Here is a 14,691-nt window from a genome sequence, read left to right as displayed (position 1 = left end):
TTGCAGCATGCATGTGGGATCTAGTTCCCCAACCGGGGATCGAACCTGGGCCCTCTGCATTGGGAGCATGGAGTCTTAGCCACTGAGGCACCAGGGAAGTCCCACCTGCTGCTGTTCTTTAAGCTGAATTTCCTCCAGATGTGGTCCTGGGGAGAATTGATTTGCTGACAGTTCAAGGGCCTGTTAAGAAAGCTTTCCTTGTTGCCAGAGGGCCAACTCAACTCCTCCATCCCTCCTGCCCTCCTTGATGACACAGGGCCCAGGTTAGGGTGAGGTTCAGATGAAACCTGTGGAGGTGTAGTGCAAGTGTCACCTCCCAGAGGGAGAAACATGTGACCACCCACACCTGTCCACAGCTGCTTCCTCACTCCCCTCTCTGGAACCAGCAATCCTGGTTTCAACAAGGTGTGTGTGTGTGTGTCAGAGAGAGACACGTACCACAGGAAATCCACATGCTAGGGACAGGAGGATGTGGAGGGCATGACACTGGATCCCTCTGTGTGACCTGGGGTATGAAAGAACAACCAAATGCCCTCAGAGAGTACTCTTTCCCTTGCTTTTTTTTGTTTTTTAAAAATATTTATTTATTTATTTGTTGGTTTGGCTGCACCGGGTCTTAGTTGCAGCAGGCGGGCTCCTTATTTGTGGTTTGAGGGCTCCTTATTTGTGGCTTGAGGGCTCCTTAGTTGCAGCGGGTGGGCTCCTTAGTTGCGGCTTGCTGGCTCCTTAGTTGTGGCATGCAAACTCTTAGTTGTGGCATGCATGTGGTATCTAGTTCCCTGACCAGGGGTTGAACCAGAGCCCCATGCATTGGGAGTACAGAGTCTTAACCACGGAGCCATCAGGGAAGTTCCCTCTCTCCCCTGCTTTTTGAGCCAGAATTCTGGCATCTCTACAAACAGGGCTGTGCCAGAGAAAAGGAAATTTCGGAGGTCAGTCCATCCATCCCCCATCCTCTGGCCAGAAATAATCATCTCTTCCTTTCTCCCAGTCCCTGTTTGAATTTGGGAGGGGTCAAGGAAAGGAGGTTTCTTTTCAGTGCTGAAGTTTCTAAGGAAGCCAGCCCAGATCCCCCACTTCCCTTCCAGAGAATGTATCCTGTGATGTTTAAGTAGGAGTCAAGCCTTGAGAATGAATTTCTCCTGAACTGTCCTTGCTCCACAAGAAGAGGCAGGGACAGATACATCCAGTAAAGAAGTCGCACAACAGAAGTGATTTGAGTCAAATGTCCCCTGGGACCCCAAAGCTTTCTGTCCAGGGGAACGGAGGCTCAAGTGACCCATTGGCAAGGGAAGAGGTCAACAGGGGTGACCCAGTACCCCAGCTTCCTGGAGACTCTCGAAGAAACTCAGCATTTCATCCTGAGTTTCAGAAGAGAGAAGGCAGATCAAAGGCAGGAACCAAGGATAGTGGGGGTAGGAAGGGACCAAGAAACAGATGGAGGGAGAAACAAGGTGCGACAAGGGCAGTTAAGGGCTGAGGTTGAGGCCCAGAGTGAGAGTAGAACCAGGACTGGATTGCCAAACCAGGACAGCAATCAGGGCACTGGCCTGCCCAGGTCAGTGACTTTTTCGTCTCTCAGTCTACACCCTGAGTGGTGCCTTTGATGCCCCGCCCAGGTCCCTCTGCTGGCTGTGAGCGTTGGCTCCAATGACTCCAAAGGCTCCCAGTCGCCCCTTCTCTGGAGACTTGAGCAACCAGCAGCCAATTAGCTGACTGACGGGGTATGGGGGTGGTGGTACCTACCTCAGGGGGCTCCTTTCTGTGGTCCCAGTCTCCATCCAGAGCTTTCCTACAAGGTGAAGCCCAAATTAGACTCCAGCTGTGAGAGGGGGTCCTTGCTTAGCCCCTCCCTTACCCCATCCTGCTTCCTTTCCTCCCTTTCTCCTGACTTTGCCCTCAATAAACCACGTGCCCCTGAATCCCTGTCTCAGGCTCTGCATCGAGGAAACCGGATCTAGAACAGTTTTGTACACTGGTCACACCTTTAGCTCCAGCACCTAGGATGGTGTGTCAGTGCCCAGTAAGGCTAAATCTTATGATATTATAGGCGATTAATTGAAAAAAATACATGACTGATTGAATTAATGCTCTGGGTGGGAGATAAGTGGGTGAGGGTTTTTATTGCAGAACTGCCCTCCCCCACGTACACACACACACACACACACACACTCACACACACGCAGTGTTAACCTGATCCCCATGGCTCATCCCAGTACATCCCGTCTGCACATAGGCCACCTGCTTATGTTTGTGCAAATTCAGGAGCAGATAATCTAGTTGGTGGATTGTCCACACCCCCAGCTGGCATCTTCCCCCTCAGTATCTCCTGCCTGAGTTCTCTTTCTGCTCCAGCACCTTTCGGGGGTTGGGAGAGGGTTGGGCAGAGGGCAGCAGGGGAGGGCAAGATGATGAAACTTCAGTCTGTCAACACTGTTGCTACTATCTCAGCGGTATGATGAAAGGTCAGAGACTATTGGGTAAAATCAGGATAGGAATTTTCTGTGGACTCCAGGTAACTGGGCTCATCGTGAAACAGACAGTTAAAGAGCTGTTGATAGAGTGAAAACACCCTAAATGGAGCTGCAAAATCACCTGCAAAGTAATCAGGTTTGGATCAGTGAGAATCGTAGTTTGATAAGGTGTTTTAAGATAATCTGAGAGACTTCCATGGCGGTCCCGTGGTTAGGACTCCTCGCTTCCAGTGCAGGGGGCCTGGGTTCAATCTCTGGTTGGGGAACTAAGATCCCCACATGACACGAGGCCAAAAAAGTAAATACATAAATAATAACTTGAGATATGCAAAGTCTTGACCTATCCTGAAAGCTTTCCAGGAAGGAGGTGAGCAGATCTTTCACACTGTTCAGTCCTCCCTGTCGAGAAGACCTTTCTGTAACCTCCCCTCCTTCTTCCAGATTGCCGCAGTTTGGTCTGTTTCTCTTCTGATTTTGGCAGAAAGGAAGAACAATGGCTCTCCCATTCTTTTACCCATAATGCTCCTTCCCCCAAATATCTAGACCTGCATTGTCAATAGAAATAGAATGCGAACAGCAAATGTAATTTTAGAATTTCTGGTAACCACATTTTTTAAAGGTAAAATGAAGCAGATGAAACTAATTTTAATGAAGCATTTTATTTAACTCAATATATCCAAAAATTCAACACGTCTATATAAAAAAGTATTCATGAGATGTTTACATTCTTTTTTCATACTAAGGCTTCAAAATCTGTTGTGTATTTCACACTTACGGCATGTCCCAGTTCAGTTCGGTTACATTTCCCTGGTTCAGTGGCCACGTGTGGTTGGTGGCTGCCATATGGGATAGCACAAGTCCAGACCTTGGGAGTCCCTTCCCCAACACCTGCTCTACACTCAGCTCCTCTGGGGTGGGAGGCAGAGAATGGGAATCTAGATGCAGTTTGACTATCCTGGGGTGACCTTGGGAGGAGCTGGGAGAGGGGAGTGGTGAACAGAGTCCAGGGAGCATCCCAGGCCAGGCAACTAATTACTGGGAAGGGAGGAAGGAAGCTGTGTCTATTAAACCTCAACCTCAGATCTTTCCTCCTGAGCAGTAGGTAGGGCCAAGAAAGTACTTCCAAGCCCATGGTCCTCCAAGTCCCTAGTTAATCAGAATACTTAATTCCAGTTCCTTAATCTGCTTCTTTTTCCCACCTCCTCCAGGAAGTCTTCCCAGGTAAATTTCCAACCTTATTTGATAGTTTCTTTCCTGAGTGCTGTCAGCATTTATAAACTAAAACCACTTCTTCACTGCGGTGACACCCCAACCCTCCAATCCTTGAGCGGACACCCCACATTCCATAGATATGAGATGATCACCTACTGTGTGCCCACCACGGTCCTGGGGATAGAGTGGTGTGCAAAATGGTTGAGGGCTGTCCTGTACAACATGGAAATGAATGCAGACAGTAAACAAACTTGAAAACAAAACAAGGTAATTTCAGAGAGTGCTAAGATGAAGGGAGAAAGATCATTAAGGAGTTCCCCACACCCACCTTGTACTGAGGCCACAGAAAGTGAACCAGAAAAGATCTGATATTGTGTACTCAACCTCCTCACTTTACAGATGGGTAAACTGAGGCCAGGGGACAAGGAAGGGCTTGGTCAAGGTCACAGAAGTTGGTGGCAGAGCCACGTCTTACTTTGAGGTTACTTTCTGAGGTGCTGCCTGGTCAGAGTGGTGGCTCTGTTCCTCCCCCATTAGACTGGGAACATTCCAGGGAATGAGCAAGCACTTCTGCCTTCTCTCTCTGGAGGGATAAGAGTCAGCATCTGGAATGGAAAGCAGTGATTGATCTTATAAAAACAAACACAATCAAAATCGTAAAACTTCACTTTCAGCAATCTTTAAAAGCCAGCTGTCAGCCCCACCCTCCTCCACCAATCTCCACCAGATTTAATAGGAGGGGATGGGAGGTACTAAAGAGATACACTCTCCTGCCTGCCTCACTCCCCACCATCCCGGTCCACCCAGGAGGGGCATAGACCCAGGATTAGCCCAGAGGCCTGAATGAACTCAACAGAGATGGAGCCCCAAACAACCCAGAGTGGCCGAGGGACATGATACTTCACGCTTCTGCTTCCTGTTCCAGGAGTCCATGAGCTATAGTGGCTGATGGGGGTCCCCACTAGGGGAGTGGGGGAGGTCCAGGTCCCCAGCCGCCCTCCTTCAGGCTCAGATCTGTTCTCCATGTTCCCTTCACAGCCCACGCTCCTAATCTCAGCCGCACTCCCTCCCTGAGCCAAGACCCAGGGATTTATTTCAGGAGCTGTTTCGCCCACTCCGCCTGCCATCTGTGAGAAGCTGGGTGCTTAGGGAGTCCTCACCATCTGCCCACCTCCGCCATCAACCAGGCAGCCCTGGGTGGGGCTCAATCCCCAGGACTGCAAATCCTCTACCGTATCGCTGGTGATTTTTTTTTCTTACCTGCCATAAAGCAGGAGCACTGGGATGTCTACTCTCTCACCCTAACCCACACACACACCCTTCAGCTTGAAGAGGCCTTGAAATTTGAGGATGGAGGATGAGGAGGCTGAATTAAATTCCCCCCAACACACACACCCAAACCCACTCTCTATACACACACACACACACACACACCCAAACCCACTCTCTATACACACACACACACACACACCCAAACCCACTCTCTATACACACACACACACACACCCCGAAACCCACTCTCTATACACACACACACAAACCCACTCTCTACACACACACACATACACACACTTTGGCACTATCTAGAAAAATTAAAAATAAGTGTACCCCTTGACACAACAATTACACTTCTAGGAATCATCTTACAGGAAATCTCCCCCCAGTGTACAAAGAAATATGTACAAGGAAGTTCATTGCTGGGGACATGCTGTGGATTTAATTAATAAATGAGGGCCCATTCATACAATGGAATCTCATGTAGTCATCAAAAAGAATGAGACAATCCATATGTCCTGACATTGAATTATGCCCAAGATATACATGAGAAAAGCAAAATTGTACAACGATATGCCTGAGATAACCCCATGTGTCATTCATATATATATATATATATATACTATTTTTAATATATGCAGAGAAAAAATATCTGAAAGATTATATGTAAAAACCTGTTCACAGTGTTTAGCTAGCTCTGAAGTTTAGACTATGGGGCTCTCCATTTTCTAAGTTTCTAAGTTTCTTTTACAACAAAGACCTATTACTTTTATAATCAAGTGAGGAAGGGGGAAACTGGTTTTTTTTTTTTAATTTTTAAAGGAAAGAGGGAAGAACAAACACCCTCCTCTGTCTTAGCCAGAGGAAGAGGTTCCATGACACCCACCCACAAACTCCCCAGCCGTGGTCCTGCAGATGGTCTTGGAAATGATGTGTGGCTACAGACTGCCCATTCCTTACAGCCCAGTGCTGGCCTGGGCTTTCCTTACTGCCTTTGCTCCCTCCCCTCCCACTGGCCTCCGTTCCAAAAATGCCCATGTTGGAGAACAGGCTGTCCTGTGTGCTCCTAGAGCTTCAGTGGAACTCAGCGCTTCCCAGGCCCTGGTGGAGGTGTCCGTCTCCAGAAAGACTTGGTATGACACGTGGTCAGTGTAAAAGGAGGGTGGGGACTTCTGGCCAGATTTGAGGCCAGAGCTCTGCTGGGCTTTGAAGATAAAGCCCCCGCGCGCCTCAGGAAGGGGAGTGGGGGGAGTGGAAAGCTGGTCCCTAATCTAATCACGGCAGGGAGGGAGGGAAGGAGGGGCAGGTCAGAGCTCTGAGGTCCTGGACTTTCTCCCTGTCTCCAACCTCCTGGTTGTCTGCCCAAGGGAGTCCAAAGAGCTGGCCTGGGAGGAAGGATCTGGACGCACCACTAAGTAGCTGTGTCCTCGGGCAAGTCGCTACCCCCTTAGGGACTTCTTTCCTCCCTTTTTGCTACTTTTTCTCTTCCTTGAGCACATGCAGCATGGGAGGACTGGAGGGGGTGTGGGAAGGTGAGGGACCACTGCCATCTTTACCCTCATGAGGGCTTTGGGGAAGCACAGGGCACCCAGGAAAAGTGCACTCCATCTGGATTTTACCATCCAACCTGTGCAGGAAGAAGAGGTGGCTGGGGCAGGGAGGGGCGGGGGGCGGTGGCTGAGGGGTGTGACTGGGGGGTGCCGCTCAGAAGGGAGCCCCAACTCTGGGACCACTGGTTTCCTTCAACTTCACCTCACAGGCAACTAGCCCCTGCCCCCACTCTTAGCCCCTAGACACCCTCGGCCCTTAAGGAGCCTCTTCCTCAACACCCATCTCAGGGTCTCAAAGAAATTCTCCTAAAGAAAGAAGCTGAGACAAAGAAACTACAACCTACCTGCAATCCTGATCCCACCCCTATCCCAAGCAACTGGCCCAGAGTTCAACGCGCCGAACCCCCGAGGTGGTCCCCTCCCTCCGTGCCCTCCATCCCTTTGATGGACTAAGGCAGGAGGATTATTACAAAGCTCCGGACCCTTACCCAGCCAGAATGTAGCTTTCTAATCAGAATGCCCCCGTGCTCCCCTCTCCCCACAACACTTCAGAGCAACTGGCTTCTCCATCTCACTTGTCGCCAGCACCCCCCTTCCTCCACCCCCCAGGGGGTCAGGGCACTAGCCAGGACATTCACAGGTCTCCTGTGGACCATGGCCCCCACCCAGGGCTGGAGAGGGGTTTGGGGGAGAAGAGGGGAGCAGAAGGCAGTTCTAATAAGATAGGGAGGGAGGCTGATTGGCAGAACGATAGAGCTGGCACCATGGATGCCTCTCTGCTAGGGATGGGGGAGCACCTCTGCATGCATAGTCCCCCAAATCCAGAGACCTCAGTCCCCCAGGTGACCAAAAATGGAGAGAACGTGTCCTTGGAGATTTTGAGACAAAAGAGCAAAACTGGGGTGGAATGGGGAAGAAAGATCTCCCAGCAAGACCTAGGATCCCTCCAGCCAGGTCCTCCTCAGCCTATTCCTGGGCTGCAGAAGAGGACTCTACCCTGAGGACTGGGAGAGATGAGTCACAGGTGTGGGTAGAGGGCAGCCAGGTAGCACGCGTCCTCAGCAGAACCAGCCCGGCAGCTCTGTCGAGCAGGCCCCAGCACTGACGCAGACTTGGGCACCCTTCCGGATGGATGCACATCCACCCCCATCCTGCCAGCCACCTTGAGGGCCGGGAGAAGGGGCGTGCACTGGTGTTAGCCAATCTGACCCGGCCCAGACTCAGCAGACTCAGCTTCTGCCGGCTGGCTAGGAAGAAATGAGTTCCTTAGGAAGGCTCCCCCAGGATGGGGTTGCCAGCACCTCCCGTGCCTCCCCAGGTCCTTTAATCTGATTCTGGAGCAGGGACTCGGAACATGCTCTGGGGATCCCGTGTTTGCACAAAGGGTGGGCATGGGACTGGGGGACTGGAAGGAATTGTGCTTGGTTTTTACTTACGACTCCCACTCAGATTAGGAAGATCTAATTGTCCTCAGACACAGCTGGCCCTCGTGCTGGTGAGGTGGGCGTGGCCCTGAAAGTCTGGGCAGGGGTATTCAGGCTCTCACGACACTAGCATTTTATTCTTACGATCACTGCTAACATTGGTGGTCTACGTGGATATCCAGCCGTCCTCACTCGCACCAGGCTCAAACAGCTACTAGACTTCCCCTCTCTTGGGAATAGCTGGACGACTCGTGGCTTAGTCACAGGTGCCTGGCTGGTTCCATCCAGCCCAGGCCTCCCCAGCACCAGTCACTGGCACTGCTGCCAGTGAGCTGCAGTCAGCAGGACTGAGCACACAGAGGTGGCTTAAGGCCAGGAGGAAATTACTTTCCATTCTCTCCACATCCCCCAAGATGTGTATTGGGGTTGGGAGAGGAAATCAGACTAACCACCTGAGTGCTGCGGACGAGGCAGACCTACCTACATAGACCTAAGAGGTGTCCCCAAGGGCAAGGACCTAGGAGCAGCTGACACCAGCAAAAACTTGAAGTTAAATCTGCAAGGACCAGCTGGGATCGGGGGCAAGTCAGAGCCAGAGGAGGAGGGGAGGGGAGGAAAGTGGAAGAAAGAAGGGACCCAAAAACACCTGGCAGAGATCAGGCAATAGCATGGGGTTATTTCAACTCTCTATAATCCCCACCAGCCCATAAACACACAATCTAATTTTTTAGAAAAGTGCTTGCTTTGCAAATTCAGCCAAGATAAGTCCCTCCTCCCCACCCTTGCCTGCCCATATAGAAATCTTGGACTAACCCTGAGGCTAGGTGAGGAGAGGAAAATCCAGACCAAGGTTAGAGCTACAACATCATCAGTCTTTAATAACTTATAGGCAAATGCTAAAAAATCGTTAATAATAATAATACAGAGGACACACGTGGCTTATAAAAATGGCTGTGAGTCTACAAAGGTGGGGAGGAGTTCTTGGCACTTTCATACAAAGAGAAAAATATAGACTCTTACGACTGGCACCCCTAGAAAAGCAACCTGGGGAGACCCCTCAGTTTGGGGGAGGGGCAAGAGCTAGTTCTCGTTTATTTCAAATGCATCCTCCAAGAAACTCTCCTTCACCCCCAAACACATCTAATCAAAGAGCCAGAGAAGAAAAACAGGAAACAGGGTCGAGGTAGAGTCAGTTTACATTTAAGCCTCCACAGTCCTGCAGCCTTCACTTCTCCAGAAGTGAGGATGAGGGAGAGATGTGAGAAGACATCCCACCTCCCATCGCCCACCCCAGTGCTGCCCCAAAAGAGGACCCCCGGTGTGCTCCTTGGTCCTTCATCGAGGTGAACAGGTCCTTGCACCCTGGGGCTAAGTGAGGGGCCACAGGCTGAACCTGGCTGTCCAAGCGTGTAGACCCCTACTGGTGAGGAGGGGCAGTCTCAGGTCACCGTCTCTTCTTGCCTGTCCGGGCAGCCTTCTTTCTCTTGAGGATCATCTCATACAGGCGCTCCAGGCCTGGCTGCAGGCCCAGCCCGTCCACAGCACTGCAGCCCTGCACGTGGGTGAGTGGGGCAGCAGTGAGCTCGCGGACTGCCAGCCTCTTCTCCACCTCGGCTGCGCTCAGTGCCCCAGGCTGGTCCTGCTTATTGGCCAGCACCAGGACAGGCACACCCTGGTTGTCCGAGGCCCGGCTTATTCGGTGTAGCTCCACCTTGGCCTCCTCCAGCCGCTCAGCCTCAGCAGCATCCACCACAAACACCAGCCCGTCTGTCCGGCGTGTGTAGGAGCGCCACAGTGGCCGAAGCTTCTCCTGCCCCCCCACATCCCACACTTGGAAGGTGATGCCACGGGACCCCCCCAGGGGCACCCGGATCTTCTCGGTGTTGAAGCCTTTGGTGGGGACACTCTGAACAAACTCTTTGAACTTGAGGCGGTAAAGAAGGGAGGTCTTTCCAGCCGAGTCCAGCCCAATGACCACAACGTGCAGGGCCTGGAAGTGAGGCAGGAAGGAGGCGGTGGGCGCCATCTCTGTCAAGTGGTTCCCCATGATGAACTCTGGCTGAGGTGCAGGTCCTGGGGCTCACAGTAGAGGCAGGGAGGAGGCCTTGAAACTGCAGGCTCTGGAGACCACAGCTGGGCTATCTGAACAGGGAAAGGTCATGGGAGAAAAGAGGAGGAGATGTTTAATAATAAACATGAAATTTGCAACTTCCTGATCATTTCCTAAACCAGCTGCTCATTTTTTTAATTCCTTTTTTTTTTCTTAAAGCAGCTGCAGGTATAACAGAGGCTCTCCCCCCTCCCTGGGGGCCCTGACAAGGGCGATGAGACCTAGAGGAACCCCCAGGTCCCGGGACACTGAGGTTGGGGGGCTCGATCGCCGGACAGTCAGCTTCCGCGCTTATGGCGAGGTAGCAGGCATCGCGACCCATTCCCCAGGAGAGAATTCTCGGGGGAACGTGCAGCTGGGGGGCACAGGGCCCAAATTAAGAATCAGGGTGCGGGAGCTGAGACCGGAGAGTGAGGCCCACTCCCACCCGTCTTCCACATCCCTAGGCGGTTGACACAGCCCTCCTTACACAGAGACCCCCTCCCCACTGCCCCGCGACACCCCACTGCCCGCCTTCCTGCGATCGCCGACTCCAGCTCCCCCGGCCCCGCACCCGGATCGCCTCGGCTCGGCCTGAACAGCCCCTTTACCTTCCGACAGCCGCGCTCTCCCCGCTCCCCTCCGGGCCAGCCCCGCTGGGATCCTAGCCGGACTCCAGCCTGCTGGCACTGCGGAGCAGCCCGGGGCACTCTGCCTTAAAACCCGCGTGTGACGTCACGTGGCGCGGGCCAATCAGCGGCCCTGCGGCAGCGAGGCGGGGCGGGGCGGGGCGTGGAGATCAGCGGACTGGAACCCGGGCCACACTGTGATGGACGTCTGATCAACTGGTGACCGTTTTATTTGATCTTTTCTACCATAATCTAATATTTGGAATTAAACTCAGGGTAAATCCGGGATGGAAGGTGGGAGGGGCAAAAGGAACACGCGTGGCAGCGTTTGACTAGGGAGGAGAGGTGAAGAGCGTAATACTCTCAATACCACCACATCCCCCTCACCCAGGCAGAGACATCCACCCCACGTATACGCTCCCTTGGCCGGGTCCACTCGAGAGATGCTGACAAGTCTTCCTCCTTTATCCTTCCTAATTCAATGTTTTAACCTGTGTGAACATGGAACCCCATAAAACAGCCTAAACCCATTACCCCTATTGATCTTCGTAACAGCCAGAGGATGAACGGAAAGAGGGGGAACCAATGAGAGACCAGCTCTAGGTGTTTGGACAGGTACATGTCACTCTAATTTCCAATCAGGAAGAAGAATTAACCAAAGAGTGATAACTGTCGTCCAAAAATATATTGAGGTAAGGCAACGAAGAGGATTTGAAAGCAGGGCAGAATTGCAGGAAACAGTTTTCAAGAGGTAGATTGGGGTGCCTGTGAGGTAGGGACTGGTGTCGTCTGCATTATATAAGTGAAGAAAGCTCTGAAGGGCTCAATGACTTGTCTAAGGTCACATATAGCAGCTAGTAAGTGGCTGAGCAAGGATGTGTCTGAAATCCAGTGCCTTGGCCCCTCACCACTTACCTATCCAATCTCTCTCCTCAGGGAGATTCTCAGCAGAAGTCCCCCCGCCCCGTTGTTGGTCAGAGTGCCCGCCAGCAGCAGACCCCCTGAGGGCCTCCCTTGTTCAAATCGATAAAGACAGAATCCTTCACTTCACAGTGTGTTTACTGACCTCATTAATACTGTCTGCTGTGCATGAGCCAAAGAGACTGTGGAGACATAGAGGATGAGCAGACCACGGGGCCTGGCCTCAGACGGCTTCTACTCTATTGAGAGAGACAAGACTGGCCACTGACAGGGAACATTGGGACTTTGCAAATCATGAGATAAGCACTTATAGGACTTCAGAGGAGGGAGAGAACATGTCAACTAGAAGCTTCTGGAAAGGTTTCCAGAAGTTAATTAGTCCTGCGTAGGATTGGTTAGGAGGTGGACAGGACTGAGTGGCATCTCCCCAGTCATTACAGCCTGATACAGTCTGGGCAGCACTGAAGAGGAGGAGATGTCACAAACGGGCAGTGTGACCAAAGGGTAACAGTGATTACCTGCAGGGAGGAAGGTAACACTGAAGGTGGGGAGGGGGTTCAAAGGAGAATGAAATGTTAACTCCACTCTCTCCATTTTTACCAGGAAGCTGGATGCTTGCATGTATTATATAATTCAGTGTTAACTTTTTAAAAGGCTGTCTATGAGGGGAACTGTAAAAGGGGGTGGGGGGGAAGCCATTGCCAGACAGGAGGGTCTAGCCCTTCCTGCCCACTAGCTTCCCATCTGTTGAGCACCAGCCTGCCTTGCACCCTCCTCGTCCCCTCCCCGCAACAAAACCAGCCACCTGGTTTTCCCCAGCAATGCAGGGAGCTTCCCCAAATCCCTGAAGAGATCAAAACCTTAGGTACTTAGTTTGTTACACCCCATGTTGGGGGGTGGCAGAATGCAGCAGGAGCTAAGGCACAAGGGTGGAACTGAGCTAGGAGAGGGGAAGTCAGAGCAAGCCAAGAGGTTGGGAACCACTAGCTCACTGGGTGGCCCGTGCATGCTAAGCTGTGGTCAAGGGACTTTGCATACTTTTCCTTCTTCTTCTTTTTTTTTTTTTAAATTTTTATTTTTGGCTGTGCCTTGCGGCTTGCGAGATCTTAGTTCTATGACCAGGGACAGAACCCACGCGCTTGCAGTAAAAGCACAGAGTCCTAACCACTGGGCTGCCAGGAAATTCCCAACACTTTTCCTTTTTTTAATACACAACTCAAACCATGTAGTAAGTATAGTTATTCCAAAAAGAAGACACCAAAGCCAGAAAGGGTAAGTAACATGTCCAAGGTCACCCAGCTAGAAATTGGCCAAACTTGGCTTTGATCACATGCTACAATGGCTGTGAAACCGAAAACACAGAGAAACGGAGAGCACATGGAAACTGAAAACAGACACACGTTGTTTTGTGTTTCTTCCACAGTCTTTGAAATTTCTTTAACATTTCTCCTACATCTCCTGGGCCTCACACCCAAGAGGGAAATTGTCACTTGATCACCTGATGAGGGAGATGAAACTGGCAATCTCCCCACCCTTCATCTTTTGCCTTTGCCAGGAAAGGTGTTGATGAACAAATGGGAAGGAGGAGGTAGGGCAAGGTGAGAGAGAAGGAAGGGGCCCAGTTTGTCAGGGCAGCACCAGGCTGTGGGCCTACCCCAATCCAGTCTCCTTTAAATGGGAACCCCGCCTCCACACCCAGCCTGCGGCCCAGGGAGCCTTCCTCCATTAATGACCATTTTGTTTCCTGGCAGCCTCACCTCTGCAGCCCTTTGTCTCCACAAGATGACAGCCCAGGACCTAGTGCATTGGAGGGTTCCCTACAGAGAACATTGGAACATTCTTACTTTGAGCATTCATTTATGGAGTGCCTGCTAGGTTGAAGGCCTGAGTGAAATGGCTTAGGACCTGCCCTTGTGGAGTGGACATTATAATGCGGAGTGGGGAGAGACAGGGAATAGCTAAAGAGGTTAATGTCAGATGGCGATACATGCCATCAAGGCAAATAAAACACGGAAATGTGCTAGAGAGTGACTGGGGAGAGAGCTGCCTTACCTGGGGGAGGGGGATTGCTTATGAAGGCCTTTCCATTGTGATGTTAAAGCCAAGGTTTAAGTGGCAAAGAGTCAAGTAAGCATTCCAAACAGAAGCACAAACTACCTGGGACCTACCTGCTTCCTCCCATTGGCTCCCTGACCTGGGTCAGATTGTAGCTGCTGAATGATTATTCTTCCTCAGAGCTGTCTCCCCACCAGACTAAACGCTGAGCCCAGGAGCTGGTTCTTCTCATCCACAGCTCTGCAGTGCCCAGCACCATGCCTGCCACACAGTAGGCAATCAGGAAATCTTGCACGATTCATGACTGCATGATGGAATGATTAAATGTACTCAAGGGGGTTCCGTGAGTATGAGAACCAAGCATCCAGCCTTAGCTGGGAGTTTCCTGGTCTGGGGTCCTTGGGGGTTGGCAGAGATGCCTGTAAAACCCTGCAGTTCTAGGCAAGGTCTGGGCAGTACTCAACCCTCAGGCCTTTACTGGGGAAGAGGGATTTCCTGGAGGAGAAAAACAGAGGCCATGGGACAGATGACACTGGAGAGAGAGGACCCCTCAAGACCTGGTGGGCTGAAACCCTGGGCTGAGAGTCATCATGAGTCCTGTCCTCCCACGTAGACTGGCTTGGAAAAGCCACTTTCCCCCGGGAGCCTCAGTTTCCTCAGCATGTTACTAGGGACTTAGATGATTCCAGGTCCCTTTCCCCGGGACAGCCCATGCTCTAGAGTAGGGGAGGGTACAGGATGGATGGAGCTCACCTAGAAAGCAGCTGAGGACATCCTTGTCTCCACAGCATCCCAACCAAGTACCTGTCTGAGTGCACAAATGAAGGGAGAGGAGTCTGCAGGAGTGGGGATGGGCTGGGGGAGTGGATGCCCAGGAATGGCTTCGGCCTGGGAATCGCAAAGACCCGCATCTCAAATCCCAGCTTTGCTTCCTCAAGAATCAAATGGAGGAAACAGAACCTACTACTTAGAATGAGTGTGAAAAGAAAAAATGTGGAAAAGGGGCCTTTAGGTACCCTTTTCCCATGCCAGGGGCCCTTTCAGAGGCAACTCACCCAAAAC

At 51.6% G+C, this 14,691-nt stretch overlaps 1 protein-coding gene across 1 annotated transcript; it reads right to left on the bottom strand.

Annotated features, from left to right (window-relative positions):
- Nucleotides 1-8,786: 8,786 nt before the first annotated feature.
- On the bottom strand, nucleotides 8,787-10,710 carry ARL4D (ARF like GTPase 4D). Its single transcript, XM_082603798.1, has 2 exons — nucleotides 10,636-10,710; nucleotides 8,787-10,077 (listed from the first exon to the last, which is right to left on the bottom strand). Exon 2 carries the CDS (start codon nucleotides 9,980-9,982, stop codon nucleotides 9,380-9,382), a length of 603 nt encoding a protein of 200 aa, XP_082459924.1. The 5' UTR covers nucleotides 9,983-10,077; nucleotides 10,636-10,710; the 3' UTR covers nucleotides 8,787-9,379.
- Between the last annotated feature and the right edge of the window lie 3,981 nt (nucleotides 10,711-14,691).

The sequence above is a fragment of the Mesoplodon mirus genome (genome assembly GCF_964341445.2).
Source record: "Mesoplodon mirus genome assembly, chromosome: 18".
Lineage (NCBI taxonomy): Eukaryota > Metazoa > Chordata > Mammalia > Artiodactyla > Ziphiidae > Mesoplodon > Mesoplodon mirus.
Note: the sequence above shows the minus strand (reverse complement) of the source record. Positions and strands in the feature narration are given on the sequence as shown.

Bases quoted from the DNA above. Each gene is read 5' to 3' on its own strand.
- ARL4D (XM_082603798.1), bottom strand. From the start codon at position 9,982: ATGGGGAACCACTTGACAGAGATGGCGCCCACCGCCTCCTTCCTGCCT.